The following is a 22,477-nucleotide window of genomic DNA, read 5'->3' on the forward strand; positions in this document are numbered from 1 at the left end:
AGTGAGTACAAGTTGATCCTTTAAGCTGGAACTGTACCACAGTTTGTCCCATTAATCATGTACCTTTCTGGAGAACTGTTTTTCTCAGTTTAAAAAAAGGATAACACGGTGATTTCCTTCATTCTTAATTGTAGTTTCCCTGTTGGTATATTAAAAATCTTTTGAAATAAATCATGCCTTCTTACTAAATCCAAGTTTTGCATCTGTTAATGTGATAGGTACCATTGGGCTTCTCACTGCAATGTCACAAGATTTTTTTCCATTTTTATTTGAAAATAAATCAGCAAATGAGAAGCAACGTGCTTTCAAATTGCTGAGGTCATTTCTCTGTGACCTTAGTAGAGGACTTTGACAAGTGTTAAAACTGTGATGAATGAAAATAAACAACAGTATCACAGAACACAAGAATTCTTGATAATTATGGGTCAGGCTTGGAGAAAGAGTATCATGCTGTCCCCAAGAAACTGGCCTCTTCATCAGTTCCCTGAAAAGAAATGAGTCACACTCAAATGCTGGAAATTTGAGATATTCCCATACTAGACAAGAAACGGGTTGCAAAGGAGAAATCCCGAGCGTATTAATTTTTTGTAAGGTTGTGGATACAACAGAATCCTTCGTCTATGTCTTGAGCTCCATACTAAATAATATCTTCTGAATTATTTTGGTTTTTGCTACGACATCTCATTCTGCGCTCTACCACCTCTCTTTTGGATGACGTCTTGATCAAACTAAGATTTCTCTCTGTGAAGTCCTCTGGAAATACTTTGGAATTAAATGCATTTAGCTAAGGAAATGTTTCTTTGTATGTATGTGTGTATTGAAACAATTTTACTTACCATATCTTTCCAGAAGTACATTGTATATCTGTTGAACCCATGTTAGGAACATGCTAACATGCTACTCTTCTTCCTGGATTGTAAAATTTGTCAGGTATAGTACCTTAATTGCTACTACAGTTACTGATGTGTGTTGGTGTGTAACAAATTTGTGGCATGCCTCACAAGGAAGGGTAAATATTCTTCTCTTAAAAGAAGAGAAATACCAGGATACAAATACAAGCTACGTGACACAAATAGAAAGGTATCAACTATCAAAGGACATTAGTGCTACTCCATTATAGCCAATATAGCCTCAAGAGAAAGTAAAATTTCCTAAACAATAACCATTGCTTTAATTAAAATTACTCAACATTTAGGTTTTGGGGTTTTGGCTGTTTACAGGTCACCCCTGTAGCTCCCCTGGTACCAAACCCTTGCCATGCAAACCCAATACATTGGGGTTTTTTTTCACTCATTGAGGGTTTTTTATTTGTTTGGTTGTTGTTTTTTTCCCTACGGCAGCTTCTACAGTATCTGTAATTTTGATGAATGTAGTTTGAAAATCTGGTGCTCTTTTACAGCCTGTTTATTTAATATCAAGTACAACAATTCTTACCTCAGTCAAAACTTGCAGGTTAATGTGAAGACAGAGATACCTCAATTTAGTAGATGTTTGGTTGTGTGCATAACTTAGGCTGTGAGTAGTCTAACTTTATTTGCCTTGTAACTTTTATGCCTTGCACTGTGATATACTGCAAAACTTGTGATGGCCTTAACGCTTGCTTTACAAGCTTCTCCTGCAATAATTCTGTTAGAATTTCTTCACTGAGCTATTTGGTGATCTGTTGGTATAAAACTGAAGCTACCGCCCATTTTAACCAGCTTTCCTGAAAGCTGTCTGTATTTGTAGTTACTTCCCACTGCAACAAGAACTTCTGACGCGTATGTCACCAATACTTGAAGACAGCACTGTCACACATCAATGCTGTCACTGTCAAAATATGCTTGTGAATATGAAGAGTAATATATTCTATACAAAGCTCTTCAGAAAATAGCTTAGGGCCAAACGTCAGCCTGTGGTAGGGAAAACAAATAGTTGCCTTTCTGCTGGTGCACACGCTTACTCAGAAACACTATTCAGACCTCCAGCCAGTGTTTGTGCAAAACAATCCTAACCCTGGATGATATTCCGTAGAATTAAAGTTGCTGCAACGGAATGCTTAGCTCAAAGGTAATGAAAACTCTTCTATATTTGACAGGGAATTATATACTGTACATAAAATAATAGCGAAACACCAATAAAGCAAGCCTCCTGTTCTTGCTTTTCCTAAAATTAGAAATAAAGCTAAATTGCCCCTTCACTCCAATATCCTTTTTAGAAGCTCTTGAATTTTGCTTGCTCAGTGGTATATTGCTGAAAAGGCAAAGTCTCTTCCAGTAATTTTAGGAAAAGCTATCATCAAGCTGTCAACAGTCTAAATTGAGATTAAAAGTACCAAAGAGAAACCTTCACTATTATCAGAGTCCCAAATAAGTACACTTGAATAGGCAGATAGCATCTAGAGTGTAGAGTACGAGACCACTTATTCCTGCAGCTTTTGGAGTGATTTACAGGGATGAAGTCGTATGTTAAATAGTTAGTGACATTTTTCTGCTTGCCTTACCCAGAACAACTTGGTCCAAAGAAAACAGATCGTTGTGAACAGATGCCTCTGCTTGGAATGCATTTCAGATGTCACGTTGCTCGGCGTTAGGGGCACCTCTCTTGTCCTCTGAGATGGTATGTGCCCTCAGCTCATATCGGTCATTGGAGGGAAGCTTTCCAGTACTTCATTGTCCAGGGTAGAGGTAGCTGCAAGTTTACATTTGACTAAAATCGAGGTATTATTCACCCTAGCTGAAGGTGAGAGTTGTGTCTATAGCATTATCCCTCCGAGAAGGAGGTATCCTGAAAAGGGTGTGTTATCGCTGGTGGGTCGGCGGAGGCAGGATTTTCGAGGTTTTTATTCATAACTGATAAGTAATAAATATCTGACAGTAGGTGTAGGCAAACCTGTCTCTATTAAGATGTCTGTTTTGATGCGTGGTGCGTCTTCATGTTATGACCTGACTTTTGGTAGGGACAAAAACGGGACTATAACTGTGGTCTGACATGGAAATTGACAGCTGGTCTCCAAAAGCAGAAGCTGAGTATGCTGATCTGCTCAGTCACCAACCGCTGAACTTTTTAACACACTGTCGTCTAGGAGTCCAGCAGCTACGACAAAGAAGATGTCTAAGTTTCAGCCTTTAACAAACCATTACCATGATTAATTTTCATTATGGTGGATTGCTGATTGTTGTTCTTGGGTTTAGTCTGGTAATTAAGATTTGAATTAGTATTTAAGCTTTTTCTTCTCCAAAACATTATAGCCCTATTTTACACTTCTATCTTAACGAGACATTGTAAATCTGGTTTTGAATTCATCTCAATTAAAAAATACATCAATTTTGAGGACATGATGAATTACAAAATAAGAAGTAAGATTGATGTGGATTCCTTTGATTGACTTTTGCAGCTTATAAGCCAACACATCATTAGGGAGCAACCTGCACAGAAGATAGCAATTATTTTCTCAAGACTGCCTTTAGTAAATTATCATGAGATTCTAGAAATAGTTTAGCTTTTATATTTTTTCTCTATATTTGCCTTATCTTTTCTTTTAGAAATTATCGTGTAACTTTTATTGAACACCGTCCTTGGTGTCTTCTGTTAAAACCCATCATCTTTTTATGTCCGTTGCAATGGGTAGATTGTAAACACTCTAGAGCACGCTCTGTACCTGAAACTGGACGCATCACTACTATGGTATCAATTCATCTAACTTAAACTGAATTTTAAAAGCTGTGATGATTCATCTACACTGACACAATCTTTTCATATCTCCTCCTAAGAATGCAGCGCTGCTGCTCTGTAACTGCAAGGCAAGATGGTAAATGTGGCTTGTCTTGGCTGCATATTGCTCTTTCCTTCCGATGACACTCACAATTGGATGAATATTAGTTTATTGGAAACTGTAGCTCCACAGTCTAATCTTTTTAAATTGGAATCACAGGATCTTTAGATTTCTGTTATGGGGAAAGATTTGGGTTTCTTCTCTTCTCCCTTAACATTTTGTTTTTGAAGGATTCTGAGAAAGTCTGCTTGGTACTTACTTCTTTAAATGTGTAAAACTTCTTGTGTGGGTGTCAAGGGTTTGTTATTAACAATTCAATATACTTCCCCACTTTTATGCATTATAGGCGTTACAATGTTTAAGAGATCCCTTCATTTAGGGACAGTGGAATGGCGGGATCAGGTTTTTGCTTAGTTTTGAAAAGTATGGTACCTTATCCCGAGCTTTCTATTTTCTGCCTCCTTTCTTACACGTGGACTCACTTGTAACTTTCTTCAGGAAGATATTCATCTGTTTCAACAAGAGGAACATTTTTAATATTGCCTAAAGATTTCCTGGTAAAGATAGAAATTATCTGAAGCTGTGGGCCATATGAAAATATTCTTTTAATAATGATACCTCATATCATTGTGTAAACTCTTGCGAGTGCAGCTACCTGGAAGGACTGCAGGCAACCTTAACAACATCAAATGAATCCTCCACGGCTGGTGACTCTGTGCACCTGTAACCTCATCCTAGCCCTCATCTTGCAGGTGCATCCTCTGCATCATCATTGACTTTCCCTCAGAGTACTGATACTATTTATTTTACCGCACAGGCCTCCAGTGATGCTTCCTCCACCTCTCCAGAGATGCTCTATACACCCCTGCCTTCAGGATCCAGAGACCTCACCAATCACAGAGGTATGAACTAAACTTTTACTGGGATGAACTGCTGCGAGGCGGTGATTTTTGCTGCAAGCCCTTCTCTGTAGAAGTTACTGCTGCGTTGGCACTTTACAGAGAACACTGTGCCTTTCAAACACTAGGTGAGAAAACCATACCTGTCAAGTCTACAGATTTTAACTCATCTTAAACAGGATTTAAAGGTAGTCTACTGGGAAAGCAAATAAATCTATGGATAATAACATTCAGTGATTACTTTTTTCTCTCTCACACACACACACACTCAAAAAAGAGATTAGAGTACTTAAATATTGCTAAGTAGGTGATTATGTGCAGCACTGGTAATTTTGAGAGAATTTGTAAACTTTCTAATATTTGTAAAGAGAGAGCTTTTTGGTAGTTTAACAATTTAGGGCTATAATTTTGAAATGTTAACACGTTTTCACTGCAATGAAAAAGGATTCTTCTCTGGTTTTCAACATTAAAGGTGGATCAGTGTTCAATTTCCTTTTTTTGCCAATCCTTAGAACTTAAAATGCGCCTTGGGCAAGTTCTCAAATTCCTTTTGCATACCTACGGAGCAAAAAAGTTCAGGGAACAGGTAAAAAACTGAAGCAATCAGGAAGGGTGCATTCCATGCTCTTTCACCTTTGTTCTAAAAAGGAGAAATTTATAAACCTTGCAGGAATTTTCAGCTTAAAACCAGAGCAACAATACTCTTACTTATTTCCCACATTACACATTGATTGCATGTGGATCACGTAAACCGTTTGGGTAGACGCAGGTTTTGTGTAGGACACCAGAATCAAAGTCAGTCTTACATTTATGAATTGTTGGTAGCTTGGTTTTAGTGTGTATTCAAATTCTGTGGCTCTGCAGAAGATGGAGGCAGAGTTAGTAGAATGCCTTATTGCTTGAAACCCTCTGAAAGACTCTGGTGGGCAATGCAGCCGAACAAGGATCTGCAATTCAGGTGGGAAGCAACTGATTAGACTTTAATTTGTTGCAGCCGGTATCGCTGTTGCTGTGCCAGGGCTAAAGATGAATGTGAAGCTACATCCTGGTCTTGGTGTAAGCTGATCTGGTGTACTGGAAATCAGAGGTCCTGGAAGTGCTGTAGTGAGTTGTGTTCTGACACTGAGCTCATGTAGCAACTGGTACTTTTTAAAGAGAAGAGACCAAGCCAAAATCCTAGATTTGAGCTCACACCTGATCGTCAGAGATTTAAAAAAAAACCAAACCAAACAAATGAAAATAACTTCAACCCACTGTCCCCGCTCCCTCAGTTCCCAAGATGTGTTGTGGGTTTGATTTTCAGGTAAGCGTATTTGCTTTGAGGTTGGATTTCTGGTGTTGGATTAAATGGCTTGGGTCTAGTAAGACAAAAAGTAGAATGACAGAAGGTTGTAAATGCTGAAGTTCTGTAAAAATAAGTAAAAAGTACTATTAAAAGCCACATATAGTCAAATCTGTTTATGTAGATGATAGTGATTTAGAAGTGTGGCTTTGTGGCTGATTTTGGAGTCTGACTTGGTGAAAGAAATGCCAGTAGCATTACACATCAAAAGTTATGTGCCTGCATTATTGATTGACTTCTCTTGCAACAAAGCAGTTGTGGGACTCCAGTAGGTGTTGCAGGCGTGTCCATATGGGTGTCCGTTCTGACCTGGAGCTTACCAGCTTTGAAGCAGCACCGTCTTCGCTAGGGTTTGAGAATTCCCCTTTCACAGTGAGAGAGCAGGCAAATTATATTCCCAAGTTATCAACTTTTTACCCTTAGCTGTTCGCATAATTCTTTATTACTTCTGTCTTTACTGTTCCCAGAAATATTCTGCTTTGCATGCTAAACATGTGCTAAGAATTTCCTTGATGATTAAGCACAGTTATAAATAAAGTGAATGGAGAAGAGTGTCATCCAAAAAAAGGGTAAATTTGGCTCTAAAAGAGACATTGTTAGCACGATCCAGTAAGTTTTTATATATATGTGCATATAAAATATATTCACAAAGAAATAATTAAAAGAACTTTCCAAAATTCCAGGTGTTGTAAATAAAGCTTGGAACAACTTGCAGGCAGGGCCCATTAATTCAATCAACTTCTTCTATACAAAGAAAAATCTCTAAATTCACAAGCCCGTAAAAGATTAACTGGAGTCAATAGAAAAATCTCCAAGAAAAGAATGAAATACTTAAACATGCTATTTTAGGTTCTGAATATCTTCAGTTTTTTTTTCTTCACTGAATGCTTTCAGTGTTGTAAAAAATGATTGAATCAGCTGTTGCATATGTAAATATTGGCAGTTTTCAATGCAAACTGGAAAGAAGAATGCTGTAACTTTCCAAGTGCTCTTATTTGTCCCTGGAGAAACCTGTTTACCAGAATCTGCAAGTCTGGCAAATGGTTTGGTACAGCTGAAAATTAACTTGGGGGGGGGGAGGATTGGGATGGGGAGCGGGAGCAAGCTGAATGTATTTGAGTGGTACAGTTTTGCTTGAACATTGCTCACTCTGTTTAGCTGGGAATTTTGCAGGGAGAGCAGACGCATTTAGTTCTGCATGCATTGCACCATGCACCTTACAGCTTCTGTGTTCGTGCATACAGTGTATTACTTCTAGACAGGATCTGGTCTTTTGGGGTTGACTCCATATTTTGTACAGACAATATTCAGGAATTGTAACAACCTCTGTCTCGCTTTCAGAGCCCACAGAAACTGCCTATGACAGTGTGGCATCAGCGTGGAATAATATGGGATAGTCACTGTAAAGATTATATTAAGTGTTATGATGCATAAGTATAAAAGTACATGAAGAGAGCAATAAATGTTGGATGCACGCTTTTAAGCTTTAGAAGAATTCTCCCCATCTTGGGAAAGTTTTTTTTACCTTGTTGCTTAGACCCACTTTTCTAAGTTGAACCTTTACTTACTCCCACTGTTCATATTTTTTAGAATAAAATGTATTGGCCTTCTACTCAGGCTTTGGGCACCTGACAGCAATACGACTGGATTCTTGATGAGATCTTACTGCTATCCCATTAGGCAAGCCTTCCAAACTGGTAATTTTATAGGTAGTTTTATCTGTGCTTTGATTCCAAAGCAATGATCTCAGGCTCCTAAGGGTCTTTCCTTGGTCTTTGTTAAACTAGCATTTTGTGTTTCATTTTATATGGGTTTAGACACCAGTGACTGACTTGTGTGAAATTTGTACAGTTCTCTTACCCAGATAAAACAAGTCTCTTTAAAGACACGCCCTCCTGTCATACAATATGCTTCATTTATTTTTAAATTCCATTGCTTGTATTGTTCAAATTTTCGAATTTCCTGATGAAACAAGATAAAAAAGGGGCCCCACTTTTCATTCTGCTTGTCCAGATCTACCTTGCAGACAGAAAAATCAGTTGCTGATTGTTTTTAAATAGAAATGGCCACGTTCCCAATACACAGAAGTAATGACATGTAGTGCAGTTTAGTAGCAACTTGCTCCAAAAATTTTGTTTGCTTATATCATTTTTTTTTATTGTTTTTTTATATGTGGCCCGGGTACCCTTCTGTTCCTTATAGAATCATAGAATGGGTTGGGTTGGAAGGGACATTTAAAGGTCATCTAGTCCAACCCTCCTGCAATATGCAGGGACAAATTATTGACAGTTTGTTAACTGGGTATCTATAAAATCTTAAAATAGATCTTTCAATTCTTAACATAGTTGAAATTGATGAAAAAAGAAATTATAAATTTGTGATAATGTAATTTTAGGGATAATTTGCTTGATGTCTGGAAGAAGGCTCCCCACCCTCTACCCCCCCCTCAGGCTGTATATTCCTTTTTCATAATGGCATCTTTGCTACAGAAGTTCCTTTGTTATTTGTAAGCATTCAAACTCAAATTGCCTGCTAAAGAGAACAGCGCTTTCTAGTGGGTGGGGAAAACAGTAATTTATCACGATATCTCTTGAGAAGCAATATTGCTAAATCATGGCTATTATAAAAAACTGTTTTTCCCATATAAAAAAAAAAGTGCTGGATGCCTTTTGTATAAACAGATATTTTACAACATGGTGTATTACCTGATTTACTTGAAAACCTATTCATTTGCTAAAGCCACTTGGTTTCCAGTAACGTTTTACAAGTGACTCCTTTTCTTGTGCTCTGGTTTCTGGGAACAACCAGTGGTAAGTCTGCCCCATAGCTTACTGGTAAAAGGAAGAAGAAGCAGTTTCCATTAAAAACTAAGCCTGTATTTATGTAAGTAGTTTTCAGAGCCTTAGCTTGGATTTATGCCAAGGTTTAATAGTTCCAATCTATTCTGGCTTGTAAGAACTTCCTGAACAAATCCACTGTCCTGTTTTGGTGTCTATTCGGTTAATTATCCAAATGATCTGGTATGCGCAGACATTACATTTGCTCATTTTATATGTGAATGATGAGTGCCCAAATGGAAAAAATTGTTATTTATTCTACCAATAAGTTTGAGTCAACTGACAGATGCAGTTCCTTATTTTCTGAAACAGTCTAATCTGAGTTTGAAAGTTATAAACCGCATTCGGAAGCAATACCCAGAAATCCAGGGACAAAATATTTTGATGCTGCCTATTAATCCTCTAAAGTTAATTTTATAAAGCGTTTTTGAGCGAAGGAAAAGAGAGGTTCCTACTGCTCTCGGTTTCTCTTTTTGTCTAACAAGAGTGTACTGAAGAGTTGTTTTGGAATGATGATCTTTCCAAACTTTTACATTCCCAAGCAAGCAAAAGCATGTAGGCATATAATCTGTTAGAGAGACACCTGAACTGGATCTGGCTGGTTGTTTTCTGTGATCATTATACTGTGCTATTGTACTCGGAGTGTTTGACATATTAAATTTTCAGTAATGACCGGTATGACTATACAGAATGCATTCTGATTGATTTTTAGGGCGTACCATGCATTAAAAAGACCAGCGACTAGCTTTGTCAGAGTTGAGATAAGCACGAGGTCAAGACAGAAGTGTACTTGAGAAAGCACAGCAAGCGTTTTGCCATCCAGGTGTGCTGGAATTTGCGATCCAATAGATGTCAAAGGAGACCTAATACTTCCAAAATTTGGTCTTGAAGGAAAAAGGTAGAATTTTTGGAGAGCCAGAGGGAGTAATACAATTGATGAGATGTGTGAAAGCCCCAAACTGTCCTGTGGGGACCTGTTCTACCTCAATTTGCTCAGCCTGCTCATGCTTTAGAAATTAATATTCCCGGGTTCAGCTGGAAGTAATAATGTCTATTGATCCTTCAAGAATTGGGTCTAGAGTTTTAACAGAATACTTTAAACTTTCTGAAGTAAGATTATAAAATAATCACACGCTTCTTAATAATAAATCTTAATACAAAAAGTTCTTATTTTTGAAGGCTTTTGACTCCATACACATGCACTCTTAAAAGCCGTGCTGTCTTGAAGTCACAGACATAAAAAGAAAAGGAAATCGGTTTGCATAAAAACTTACTTCCAGAAAGATAATTATCCAGTTTATATTATCATTGCAGTCTTCTCTGTTGTTGTTATTGACACAGTCGTTAGGTACTCATTGTGTTTTCAAGCCAGAGGCTTATTTAGAGTTTGAAATTGATTGCTAGGAAAGTCACAAAGCAATTTATGTAGCAACTTATCATAATTAGTTAGTTTTCTTAATGTGAACTGCACTTTATGCTTATCAATTGATTTTTCTGTATATCTGCATGAAGCAGCTCTTTGTACGCTGTCCAAAAAGAGAATAGTAATAATAAAAAAACTCTGGGTAGTACTTTATCATTCAGTTAATCTAAGGAATTTTTAACAAAAGGTTTCTACATATGTATATAAGAAGTATTTGCTTTAGCTTGTCTAATAACTAAGAATAGAACGAATAAGAGAACTGGAAGCAGATGTAATATGTGGAAGTTCTGCATTAGGCAGAGATGCTGTGAATAACGAGAGATTTTCTTTGTTGGTTTACATGAGGTGTCCTGTGAAAGTACCATGGTTTTCAAGCTGCATGATGTTGCAATGGATGATAGACTGCTTACCTCTTAGGCCAGGATCTTCTGGCCATGAGATGAATAACCTGAAAACAGACAGAAAGAAGTTCACAGTAGCATGGAACAGACAAGATCATATTTTCCAGGGGCAGGAACACTCAAAAATAACCTGTGACATTTCCTATTAATGCCAGTAAATATGTCCCAACAGGGAGCTGTGCTGTGCTCATGACTTAGCCTCAAGGGGAGTGGGTGGAAATCTTCTTCTTTTGGCACTGTAGCAGAAGAGTAAAATAAGGAGTCTGTAATGAAAAAAAGAAAAAGATGATCTCATCTGACTTCTAGTTGAGTTCTTGCTATGTCTTTCAGCTGGGGAAATGGACATTAATGGAAGCAGGAGATACACGGGAGAAGCATGGAAGGCAAAGTTATGGTAAAGATGAGTGCCCATGTGAGAGAAGAAGTGGTTCAGAAATGATTTTGTTTTCCAGCCTTAGTTAGTTTACTGTAGTTAAAGGGATTTGAAAATCTATCAGAGGTGAACTGGAGACCTTGCAGTCTAGAGGTGTGAGGAGGTAATGTCAGATGTTTAAAGAACTCTGTCATGAACTGTTTCTGGTGCAGATGAAAGGCAGGCGAGGCCTCTCTTATAGCCACTGCTGGGTGGCCCCTGCTTGTGCCTGTAGACCTGCCAAGCCTTACACTTGGAGATGAGATGAACGGTACTGACCCATGTCTGTTGCTTCAGTGGTGCAGCTAATTTCATACCTCTAACGGAGATTTTTTCCCATCCAAGCTGCTCTCTAGTTTATTCCCTCCTCAGTTTTTCTGATATGGTCGCTTTGCAGGGAGAAGAATGGGTAGAAGGGATGAGTGACACAAAGTTGTTGGGGAGAAATGCTAGAAGGCACGTTTCCTTAGAGAGGCTTATTGCCGTGAAACACTTCCATCTGATAACAGAAGCCCACCCGTATTGGTGTTTGCCTGAGTCTGCAAATGCATCAGACAGTTCTGTGAGTTGATACACAGTCAAAAATTTTGCCTTTCAAAGGAAGCGAGAGGTCCAATACACATGATCCATTCAGCTCACAGCCGCAGACTGGTATATCGCTGGGCAGTAATGAAAGAGCAGATTAAGGAGGGTCTCCTGTAGCACCTTCCTGAGCCCTGCTCTATTTGTTTACTGGAATAGAACCACTACCAATAGCTGTGGTCTTTTGTGGAGCAATTTACCTCACTTGCTCGGTAGTGATGGTCTCTGCCAGCTTCTGCATGTTTCTCTGCAGAGCACAAAGACTTCCCCAAATGTGGGATAAATTGTGGTTGGATCTGAGTGTGACCTTGACTGATATGGTTGAGGAAATATGTTTTCTAGGTCACTGGATTCATGTTCTTGTCACTTACAGGGTCGACAGTTTGTTATCTGTGTGAACAAGGAATGTTGGATTTGCATCAGGATAGTACAGATTATTAAAACTTCAGCATATAAATGTACCGTTATTGTGTTGTATATTGCAATAATGAGAGCGACTACTCATGTGAACCTCAGGATGATATATCAAGTGACTTGCAGTTTAGTGCAAAATCTTTCTTGATAGTCAGAAAAGTTAAGATTTAGTTTTAAATGACAGCATATTTTAATTTATGAGCCTTCTCTGTGTTCTGTGGTTTGAAAGAGAACCCAAGGGCTGTGACCAAGCTGACTAGAAAGAAGTTCTAGGAGGATCACTTCCTGGAGTGCTGTGCCTCTGTGAGAATGAAATAGGGGTGTTTATCTGCAGCAAGACTTTAAAAGACAAAATGAGAGTACTTAAGTGGTTAATAAATTTAGATTAAAATGTTATTATTTATCTAAGGAGTTGGGCACAAAATTACCATTCTGCCTCTAATGGGTATTAGGAGTCTAAGACTTAGGCAGCCTTTCAAAATTGTCAGCTTTTTTTTCCCAAATATTATAGAGGCTTTCATTTTTCCACAGTGTACATTCCCCAGTCTGACTGTTGAAGACCTGACAGTTTTCCATATTTTTGTCACTATTCCCATAATTTCTGAGGTTTTCATTGCAAGTTTTCCCGTGTTTGCCAAAACTAACCTAGCAGCCTGCGCCCCAGTCACTCATACAACTGTCACATCAGAGGGACTATGATTCATGAGGAAAAAACTGTAATTTCATATTTTTTGGGTAGACTAGAAAGTGTCTGATGTTTCACAACATAGCTCATTTTGTCATGCTGGCAACGAGAATGCTCAAGCTCCGAGCAGTGTGACTATAAAGGCAGAAAAACATAGAGAACGTTGGCTTCTATAAGTGGAAACTTGGGATCCAAAACCTAAACCTATTTAAATTCTTCTGTAGAGATGTAGGAGATCTAATGATGCAAGGAGTCTGCAACTGGCAATTTGAAAAAAAAAAAAAAAAATTCTAGTAAATTTTCTGCTTGGCCTTACAACCTTTTACAACGAAGAAGTCCAGTCGTGAGGGCAGCTCCAGCCTCCTGAGAGATCTCCGTGTTGAGTTAGCACTCCAGCCTGGGCTGTTTTTGCAGGAGCCCTCCAATTTTGTCATTCAGGCATTTTTACAGCCTTGGTGGAACAAGTAAACAAACATCTGGAATCATGTGGCATATTTAATTAAAAACTTTTTGTTTGGCCAAAAATAGTAAAATCATGAAAAATTGCCTGTCTCCCAGCTCCGAAAGGCCAAATGATGAAGCTGTTGGCTCCGGACAGTTTTACAGTGTATTGAAATTCATAGATACGCACACCTGCTACACGGCCTCCCCCTTTATTTTGATTCATAGCCATTAATGAGTGTTTAGTGCACAGATTGTAACCCTTGTTTAAATGGAAATTTACTGTTTTTAATAACATATAGACACGTGTTGCCGTATTCCATGCAGCCTGTGCTGTTCTGTAGTGCACAGACTGGATAAAGCTTTATACTGTCGGTTAAAAAAAGAAACTTTACAGTACATGTTTCATTTGAATATTCTGTCATATGAGCATGTTTTAATTCCAGAGGCAGTAAATATCTGCCCTATGCTAAAAGTCTGTGTATCAAATGTTGGAGATGTGGAAGACGGTGTTTTCTCATTAAAAGAGTCTGTCATGAAAATGTGAATTTTCATTGTTTCATTTAATGCTTTTTTGGAGACAAATTTCAGGGGATTCTTGATGCTTTTGCAGGCAAAACTGGTTGCTGTCGTCTGAGATATTGCTGTATGGCCACAAAATATTCTCCAGACCAGGATTATTATTTATGAAAACCAATTTGCCTAATGGACTGCTACCATTTTGGATGCATACATAGAGGCCTTTGAACATATGGGGCATAGAATCTTATTTTTGAGTTTGTACATCTCAGTTTCTAAATAGCTGAACCCTCCTGAGAAAGTGGCATACACACAGAAAGTACTACTGCATCTGAATATTGTTCACGATTCTTAATGTTGCTTATTCTTAAAATAATTTGGACATTCTACTTTGAGCTGCGTTTAGACTGCTCAGTGGGATAGGATGCTTACGTGCCCCTGGCCGCTGTCCTGTGGTTAGTGTTACTGAGCTGAATGAAAGGGACGTGGGTGTCATCAGAAGCAAAGTCCTAATTCCCACATAGTGAATACTCATAGAAGCCTACTTCAGTACTGGGAGGGGGAAAGACATTTCCTGCACAGTCAGAAGGCAGCCATCTGCAGAACAGCAATGGAGCTATTTTATCCCCTTGTGTGTTGGTTCTTTATAGTGTGCGCATCTCGCTGTAGCACATACCCTTCTTCCAACCTGTGAACAGCCAAGAAGATGCAATGTATCTTGTATTTCTTTGTTCAGTGTTTGTGCTGTGCTAGGAGTGGCTGAGGATTCCTTTCTTTAATTTTGCTTTCAGGAAAGAAAAGGGTATCTTTGTATGATTTCGTTGCGTGTTCTTATGCAAGTAGAGAAAGCTGTCAACATTTTGTAGGATATGAATATCTGTATTCATGATCTAATGATATGTTTGCTGATCAGAGTTCCTTTCAGAGCTCTGAAAGCAAATGTGAAGTATGTTGACAACTTCCTCTTTTTTCCTGGTTTGTGATATTTATGTGGCCTGTTAGTAGCCTCGGTGCAAGAAAAGTATATAATAGGAAGTACCAGGACATCCTTCATTAGCTTTGTATGCCCTGAAGCAGAGAGATCACACCTGGGGAGAAGAAGGGGAGGAGACATAGAGGTAAACAAGAAGTATAAACAAGTGAAATTGGTTTGTGACCCTTATGGAGCAGAGGACAGCTGATCCCTTTTATGTTGATATTCTTTGTGCTGCCTTTTACAGTTTGAGAGATTTTGGAAGTTATTTTTTCACATGGGATGAAATTTTTTTACTGCGTGATTGACAGCATTGGTGTGCTTGGTAAGACCCTTGTAAGAAAGCTTGTCTGTGACTCTAAAATGCCTAGTAAACCTAGGCAACCACCTGACAGACCCCCCACCTGTGGCTGCATAAAACTGAAATAGAGAATGGAAAATAACCCATCGAGTCTGCACTTTCCCACCTGCTGAGAGCAAAATGCAATGCAGTGCAATTTTAGTACTTGCGTGCCACTGGGGAAAATAGACTCCTAAAATCACCTAGTGAAGCACTGGAAAAATTCAGCGAATTTATACTAAGCACTATGTTATAAAACCTAAGGAACCGTAGGCTTTGCTTCTCAAGTGAAACAGATTTGTATTGCAGTTCTGTTAGAATGCCTACCAAATGTAATGGTGATATTTAGCACAGTAGGCTGCAAAAATGTAAGACTAGTGAATAAGAGTCCTTTCACAGGAATGCTATGCAGAGTGGGATGCCAGCAACCCTTGTGATGTCTGCTTAAAGACCAGGTAAGACTGAGATCCCTGAATTTGTTTTCTTTTGCTTCTGCTCAGTTAGGGTCACATACAGAGACGTGGAAAGAGCGTGTGGCCGGAATTAGCTCTTCCAAAACCATTTGCAGTAGTAGACATGGCTTCTCATAATGAATAGAGAAGTAATTTAGCGTTCATGTCTTGTCTGAGTGGATTTAGAATACGTGTCTACCAAAATGACTGGGCTAGCATGCCAACACGCTGGATTTCCCGCCTGCTAGCTTGGCTTCCTCACCACCAGCTGCTGCAGGAGTGGCAACTGTAGTAACTTCAGCCCTGAGTTAGTCAGAGACATTCTTAGAAAAAGTGCATTTACCCCATCTCTACCTCTTCCTCCTAGGAGGGAGGCAACTCCCAGATGGTATTTTTGCTGAAGTGTGAGTGGAAGCAGCCTGCCTTGACAGTCATTTTTGTTTCCATGAAATAAAAGGAGCAGGCTCAATGGAAATAATCCCTTGGGCCCTCAGGGAAGAGCCAGGTTCTATCGTAAAGCGAAAAGGTTGGCAAATAGCCCCACCCAAAATCGACCAAATGCATCCCACCGTCTCTCCCAAACCCACCCAGTTAATCAAGTTGGCAGGTTGTCTCCTTCTTCTTAAAGACAGTGAAGGATAAATTCCATGAGGGGGGAAAAAGAGAGCAACTTTGTAATAAATAGATTAAATATAAGCTATTAGATCATTCAGAAGCAATTTGGTGCTGTCTAATGCCAACCACTACTGATATAAAGTACATCATATGTCAAGAAAAAGAAATATCAGGAGAAATTACAGTAAGGTAAAAAGGAGATATGTAGACATCCACTCAGCTGCTAATTGTGGATGTAAAGTTTGTCTCTGCCCTGTAATCTGATGCTCGATAACAATGACAGTAATAATGTTGAGAATAGCTGAAGGATCCCCTCTCCTAATTGTTAATCATTGCACTGCTTGCTTTTCACTTTTGTGCCACTCCGTCATTATAAAAAGTAATCCTGTTACTGAGGTGAGTTTCATAATAAAGTGAAAGAGAAGCAGTCAGCTAAATTATTTTTGTTGGTGTGTTGAAAAATCTGTTTACAATAAAGGGGTATTATGGTTTTATTCAGTGTTCCCACGAATGAGCAGAATTAGAACATCAAGAGATGCTACAAAGGAAAGAGTGCTTGAAATATTGTTAATACCTGTAAATTTTTCTCTTCTCCCAACCCTTGTGTGCTTTTTTTCTGCTGTCAAGGGAAGATAGCTGTTCAGTTCTGGATGAAGTGAACTAGTTAAAATAGATTGTAAGACTTGTAAATGGCATTCATTTGGGAGATGCAGGAAGCATCATTCAGGCAGAAAAAGTTCCCATGAGAAGCTAAAATATGAATTGCAGTTTGGTAAATAAAGAAAAATGCAAAGTGAAGGTATGTTCTGTGGAGTACAAAGAAAACTTGAAAGAGTTCTAGTGGGGACCGGGTCAGTGAGAAAAGATGCCACCTTGCTGTGACTGATACGGTAGCTAGAAGTGCACTGAGTGGGAGATCCACGTAAGAAAAATCATTAGCGGGAATGCACTGGTAACCTTAAATCGTCCATCCTGCGTAGAGACGGTATTTTCCTGAAAAATTAGTGTTTCTGATCTAAAATCATTCCTTGTCAACATACCCCCCGAAAGAACATGCAGTGTTTCACCAAGGAGTCGGATCTTACTCTGTCATTCTTTTTTTTTCACAACCACAGGCAGGAAATCATAGAATCATAGGTTGGAAAAGACCTCTAAGATCATCGAGTCCAACCATCCACCCAGCACCACCATGCCTACTAAACCATATCCTGAAGTGCCGCATCTACACGTTTTTTGAACCTCTCCAGGGATGGGGACTCAACCACCTCCCTGGGCAGCCTGTTCTAATGCCTGGCCACTCTTTCAATAAAGAAATTTTTCCTAATATTTAATCTAAACCTCCCCTGATGCAACTTGAGGCCATTGCCTCTCATCCTATCACTAATTACCTGGGAGAAGAGACCAACACATGCCTCACTACACTCTCAGGCAGTTGTAGAAAGCAATAAGGTCCCCCCTCAGCCTCCTCTTCTCCAGATTAAACAACCCCGGTTCCTTCAGCTGCTCCTCGTAAGACTTGTTCTCTAGACCCCTCCCCAGCCTCGCTGCCCTTCTCTGGATACGCTCCAGCCCTCAATGTCCTTCTTGTAGTGAGGGGTCCAAAACTGAACACAGTACTCGAGGTGCGGCCTCACCAGGGCCGAGTACAGGGGCAAGGTGAAGCGTTAACACTGCTACTGTGAAGTTCTGGAGGTTGCTCAGAATTTGTTCTCGTGTGTGTGAGACCAAATGTAGGGCTATTCTGCAGAAGGCCTAGAATGTGCCAGCTTCTAAGTCCACTTAAATAGTTGTGCACTACTTTGATCCCGTGTAGACAGTTTGGGAAGGCAAACAGCATCTGGTTCATAAAATGAGGTCTTCACAGTAAGGAACCCAGTTTTAAAATCTATAGAACTGTTTTGGTTGATGTTATAGGACTTATTTAAAATTCAAACAGAATTATTCTGATAACACTGAATTTTAACTGGTTCCTTCTTCACAAAGTACTTTTAAATAAATACAGGCACAAAAACAAGTTCTAATCATTTTGATCTGTGAAGTTCAGACTCACTTTACCTTTCACTGTGAGTATTTTTAAGTATCGTGATGGAGCAGAGTAAAATGCAAAGCAAAAACCAAAATACGGATGGTTGAGCTAACATTTATACTTTTTAAGTGAAAGACCTAGTGCGTTCCTTATCTTAAGCTTTTACTTTTTGTTTTGTTCTATTTTTGTCTTCAGGGATTTGGAAGATTTTTCTGAAGTTCCAAAGCAAACTATTTAATACCAGATTGTAGGTATTTTGAACTGCCCCTATTTATGGATTTTCAGATAAATCTTTTTTTTTTTTTTTAAATACTATTCTATTATTTTCTAATTAAAAAAGACATCTGATTTTTGTTTTCTGTTGGTTTGCAGATTTCATAAGCTTAATACAAAAGATTTTTCAGTCAGTCTAGGGCATGGTTTCTCTGATCTGTGGATTGGAAGTACTGTGGTGGAAGCAAATATGTTCGTATGAGAGGAGAATCTCTAGGCGGTTTCTCCCCCTGGCTGTCATTAAACCTGCACAGATCATGGGGAGGAAATCCATACACGTGCTAGGCATCTCTATGCTTTAAAAGATCTACCTGCAGCTGTTTTAGCTGTGCACATATGGCTGGATGTATGACGGGGCTTTTCAGATTTTCAGCCAAGTCTTCACTTGCAGAGTAATGAAATGTTGAGGAAGGGGGGAAACAAGATACGTGTACATGTGGAGGTTATGATGTCATATGTAGTGAGTTATTGCTGTGTTGATACTTCTCATAAGTTCATTCCAAATCAACTGCTGAGCAATATTTGTGTCCTATTAATTTAAAATTTTGAGGCTGAGAAGTGCTATGCATGCATACGTGTAGGATGCTCTCTGTATTAGCCATTGTCTGCTGAGTTTCTGAGGAAAGTGCCTTCATCTCTAGAGATCTTCCTTGCCTACTCGCTAAGATACAGCTGTATTCCTTACCACTATGCTCAGGCATCTTGGGAGCAAGTTTAGGTCAGCGTGGAAGTGTCTAAATATTCCTTTCCTTATAGGTAAAATGTAGTCAGCTGGCCACAGATTTTTGAGCATCGCAGGTAGACAATGTCAGTTTTGTGTCACATCCTAAAGTGTAACCCCAAGTAGCTTGAGAGTTTGATGACAGTGTATCAGGAGAGTAACTCAGAAGGAGAATTACTTCTTCATATGTGTGAACATTTCTGGTAGTGCCTGGGTAGACACTAGAAAGCCTTCATCCAAATACTGATCTTAAGTATTTTGATCTTCTTTGCCAGGCTCTGTATGGCAACAGAATAAATGGAAGCTCAGGGGCGATTTCTATCCAAGACGTATGCGAACTTTCTGCACCTCCTTTGGAGCAGTTTAAATGTTTTGATCGATACTAATGTTTTGGTGATTCTTGATGAGAATTAACTTCTCTGAGAGCTTAATAGATAGTATGTTTAAATTAGAAGAGGGAGGGGGGCAGTGGGAAATAGATCATATTGTAATTTAAGTAATCAAATGCACTAAAAATATGTCTCTGAAAAGATACTTATGAATCTTAAATCTTAGAATGTCTGTCAGATTTCTTTTAGTCTATGAACAATGACAATCATAATTTGAAGATGAAATACGGTCAGAGCTTCTGTCTCCTTGACAATCACTCCAATATTTAGACAAAGAAGTGCTCTCTTGTAGATTTCATTAGTCAACTCGAGCTTTTTACCTTTTCCCTCATGTAACTCTAATACCGTGTGAGAAGCCTAGACAAGCGGAATTGAGTGTTATCTCATACAAACATAAAAGAAATTACATGCGAGTACGTAAAGCTGGGGGAACTTCAAGGACAATCCCACAGATTGCTTGTATGACCCAGGAAATAATAGGGTTGCATTTGATGAGTTCAGGCATGCTTTTGAGCAATTACAAAACCTCCTCTAACTGATTTAAAGCCTCCTATGCTTGTTGCATAGCTGAATTAAGTTCTTTAAGTCCATTTTCTCATATGTTGTTGCCTTGATGCTTAGTGAAGAAAAGGCAAAAAAAATAAAACCTAAACAGAAACAAACAGCTCTGGGAAGGGCTTGAAGAGCTGCTTTGGCTAAGAAGCCAGAGAGAGGGAAGAGACTAATTAACAAAGCAATCTGAATTTAAGAAGTATCTTTTATGTAGAGTGTCTCTGGGCACTTACAATGCAATAATCTGTGGATCCTGGCTAAGCAAATGAAAAAGCTTGAAGGAATGGGAATTCTGAAAGCGGGGAAAGAAGGGAGCTTGATCTAATGTCATAAGGCAGCGAACTTTGGAGCCTTGGGGCACAATTAACAAAGGGTCTGGCACCTGCCGTCTCCAGTCTTTGTGTTTGTTTAGAGAAAGATTTAGTAATTCTACTCATGAGATGTGTTTCCTTTGCTTGACTTCAACCCACTGTGGCTCAGAATTTATCTGAATACTTGTGAGGTAATAGCATGTGATATGTTACTCTCACCTGAGCTGAGAGTAACAGGGAAGGGTTACTTACAGAAGCTCATGACTGTATCACTTTCTTTTTTTGTCTTTTCACCCTTCCTTTTTGGTGGTTCTAAGAGAAAACAAAGGAATTTATGCTGCTTTTTGCAAAAGCATTATTACAGAACTTACCAAATTTCAATTTGTTTGTTTATTTTTATCTGCTACTGATGTAAATGACATCTGCTGAAAAGTCAGTGCTGGCCACTACTGTCTCTTACTGTAACACAGGAAGAAATTTAATTACGTATATGCTGCTTTAGAGAATAGTTGAGGGCTTTGAGTACTGCTGTGTTTCCGTTATTGTTCTTGAGGATGTTGTGCTTTTCCTTTTGAATGTAGAAACAAGAGGAGTTTTCTCTTACAGCTGTGTTGTCACCTTAGGTGAGTATCACAAAATCTTTTACATGCCCGTTGGCAAGCCTGTGTGGAGCAAGAAGCTATCCATGGCCCGGTGTGTTTAGTTAAATGGACAAGATAGGTAGTGAAAATAAGAAAGAAAATACAGTTTTCCTTACTTTTCTCTTTGAGAAGGTGAGGCAGAAAGCACTGTGTGCAGTGGTTAAGCCAAAATATCTGTGGCACTTAAAACCATGGACCAAGAATTAGGATGCTTGATAACTCGAACGCCCCATCCAATACAAATGTTTACATCAAAGACTTAAAAGCTTCTTAGATAATTTTAATGATATGTCCTTTATCACTGCTGTCTACAAAGTGCTTGTTTTCATGATATCAAGAGTTAGTTCTCCTGTCTGCATCATTCTGACTTTCCCAGGTCACTTATCTTCTGTTTTTGCCATCTGGCAATGTATTTGTACATCTTTTAAAAGTTCCTACAGGATAAAAGGAACATATTAAGCATGGTCCGAAGCACTGTATAGTCATTAAAGCCGGTGTAGTTCGGTACATAGTGGTTAATCCTGATGAATACATCTTATCAAGTACAAAAATAAATAAAGAATACAGGTGAGAGGGGATGTAGACAGGCAGGTGAGAATTAACAATGCTGGGCATCTGATATCGTTATCCTCCTGAAAGTGTCAAGGAGCCTTCAAAGCAGGTAGGCTGCAATTTTCAAAGTAGCCTATAGAGGTTAATTTCTTCTAAATCGTATAGATCTTTCTAGGAAAATCTCATCTGTAGTGGATTGTTGGGGGTTTTCTTAGTGATGTAAAATTTGCATTTTAATAAATGCTTTTCATTTGCGTATGTGACATAGTGTCCTTAAAAAGACTTTTTTTTTTTTATTTTGCTAAAGGATTCTTCCTTTTTCTAACAGCCTTTCTTTTTAGCAATTACAAAACACGGTTTCAGGAAAGGAGCAATACCATATCATTTAGTCTGTTCAAAACCACTGTTCTCTAAAGGTATTGTGAAGAGAGTGACAGCAGCCCAGCTCAGCTTTAATGGGTAGATGATGAGCAAGCCAAGGGCTTTTTCATCAAAGCACAAGTTTTTTCCTGTCCAGTAAACCCAAAAATCGAAATGATCCACTCTATACTTTTCTGAGTTGTTCACGAAAATAATTAAGTGTTATGCAATCACTCCTGATGCTGTGTCATTTCTTTTCTGAAGCTGATGCTATTATGGCTATAAACCACTATAGCGTAACAGCTGTTTATCAAAATATTCATGAAAATTTTCTGTGACAGGAGAAATGGGCATACTTGTAATACTGTTTCCATGGAAAAAGATGCATGTGCTTAGATTTAGTCAAAATTATGGCATACTGTTCTAAGCTTGACAGAACTAGTTCAGCACATAATCCATAATAAAATAGGAACTGTGGTATTTAAGCACTAATTCAGTGCATATCAGTTTGTATGCAAGGGCTCTGTTTAAGACATTGCAAAATAGGTTTTCTTAGTAGTGCT

At 38.7% G+C, this 22,477-nt stretch overlaps 1 protein-coding gene across 4 annotated transcripts in view; it reads left to right on the forward strand.

The window, feature by feature from the left end:
* The window catches only part of LRMDA (leucine rich melanocyte differentiation associated), a 690,069-nt gene that overhangs the window by 577,342 nt on the left and 90,250 nt on the right, over nucleotides 1-22,477 (forward strand). For all 4 annotated transcript variants that reach the window (XM_075422916.1, XM_075422917.1, XM_075422918.1 and 1 more), the window contains one exon: nucleotides 4,572-4,656. In XM_075422916.1, coding sequence (XP_075279031.1) covers nucleotides 4,572-4,656 — 85 coding nt within the window. The remainder of the gene's footprint in view (nucleotides 1-4,571; nucleotides 4,657-22,477) is intronic.

This window comes from Opisthocomus hoazin, chromosome 6 (assembly GCF_030867145.1).
Source record: "Opisthocomus hoazin isolate bOpiHoa1 chromosome 6, bOpiHoa1.hap1, whole genome shotgun sequence".
Classification (NCBI taxonomy): Eukaryota; Metazoa; Chordata; class Aves; order Opisthocomiformes; family Opisthocomidae; genus Opisthocomus; species Opisthocomus hoazin.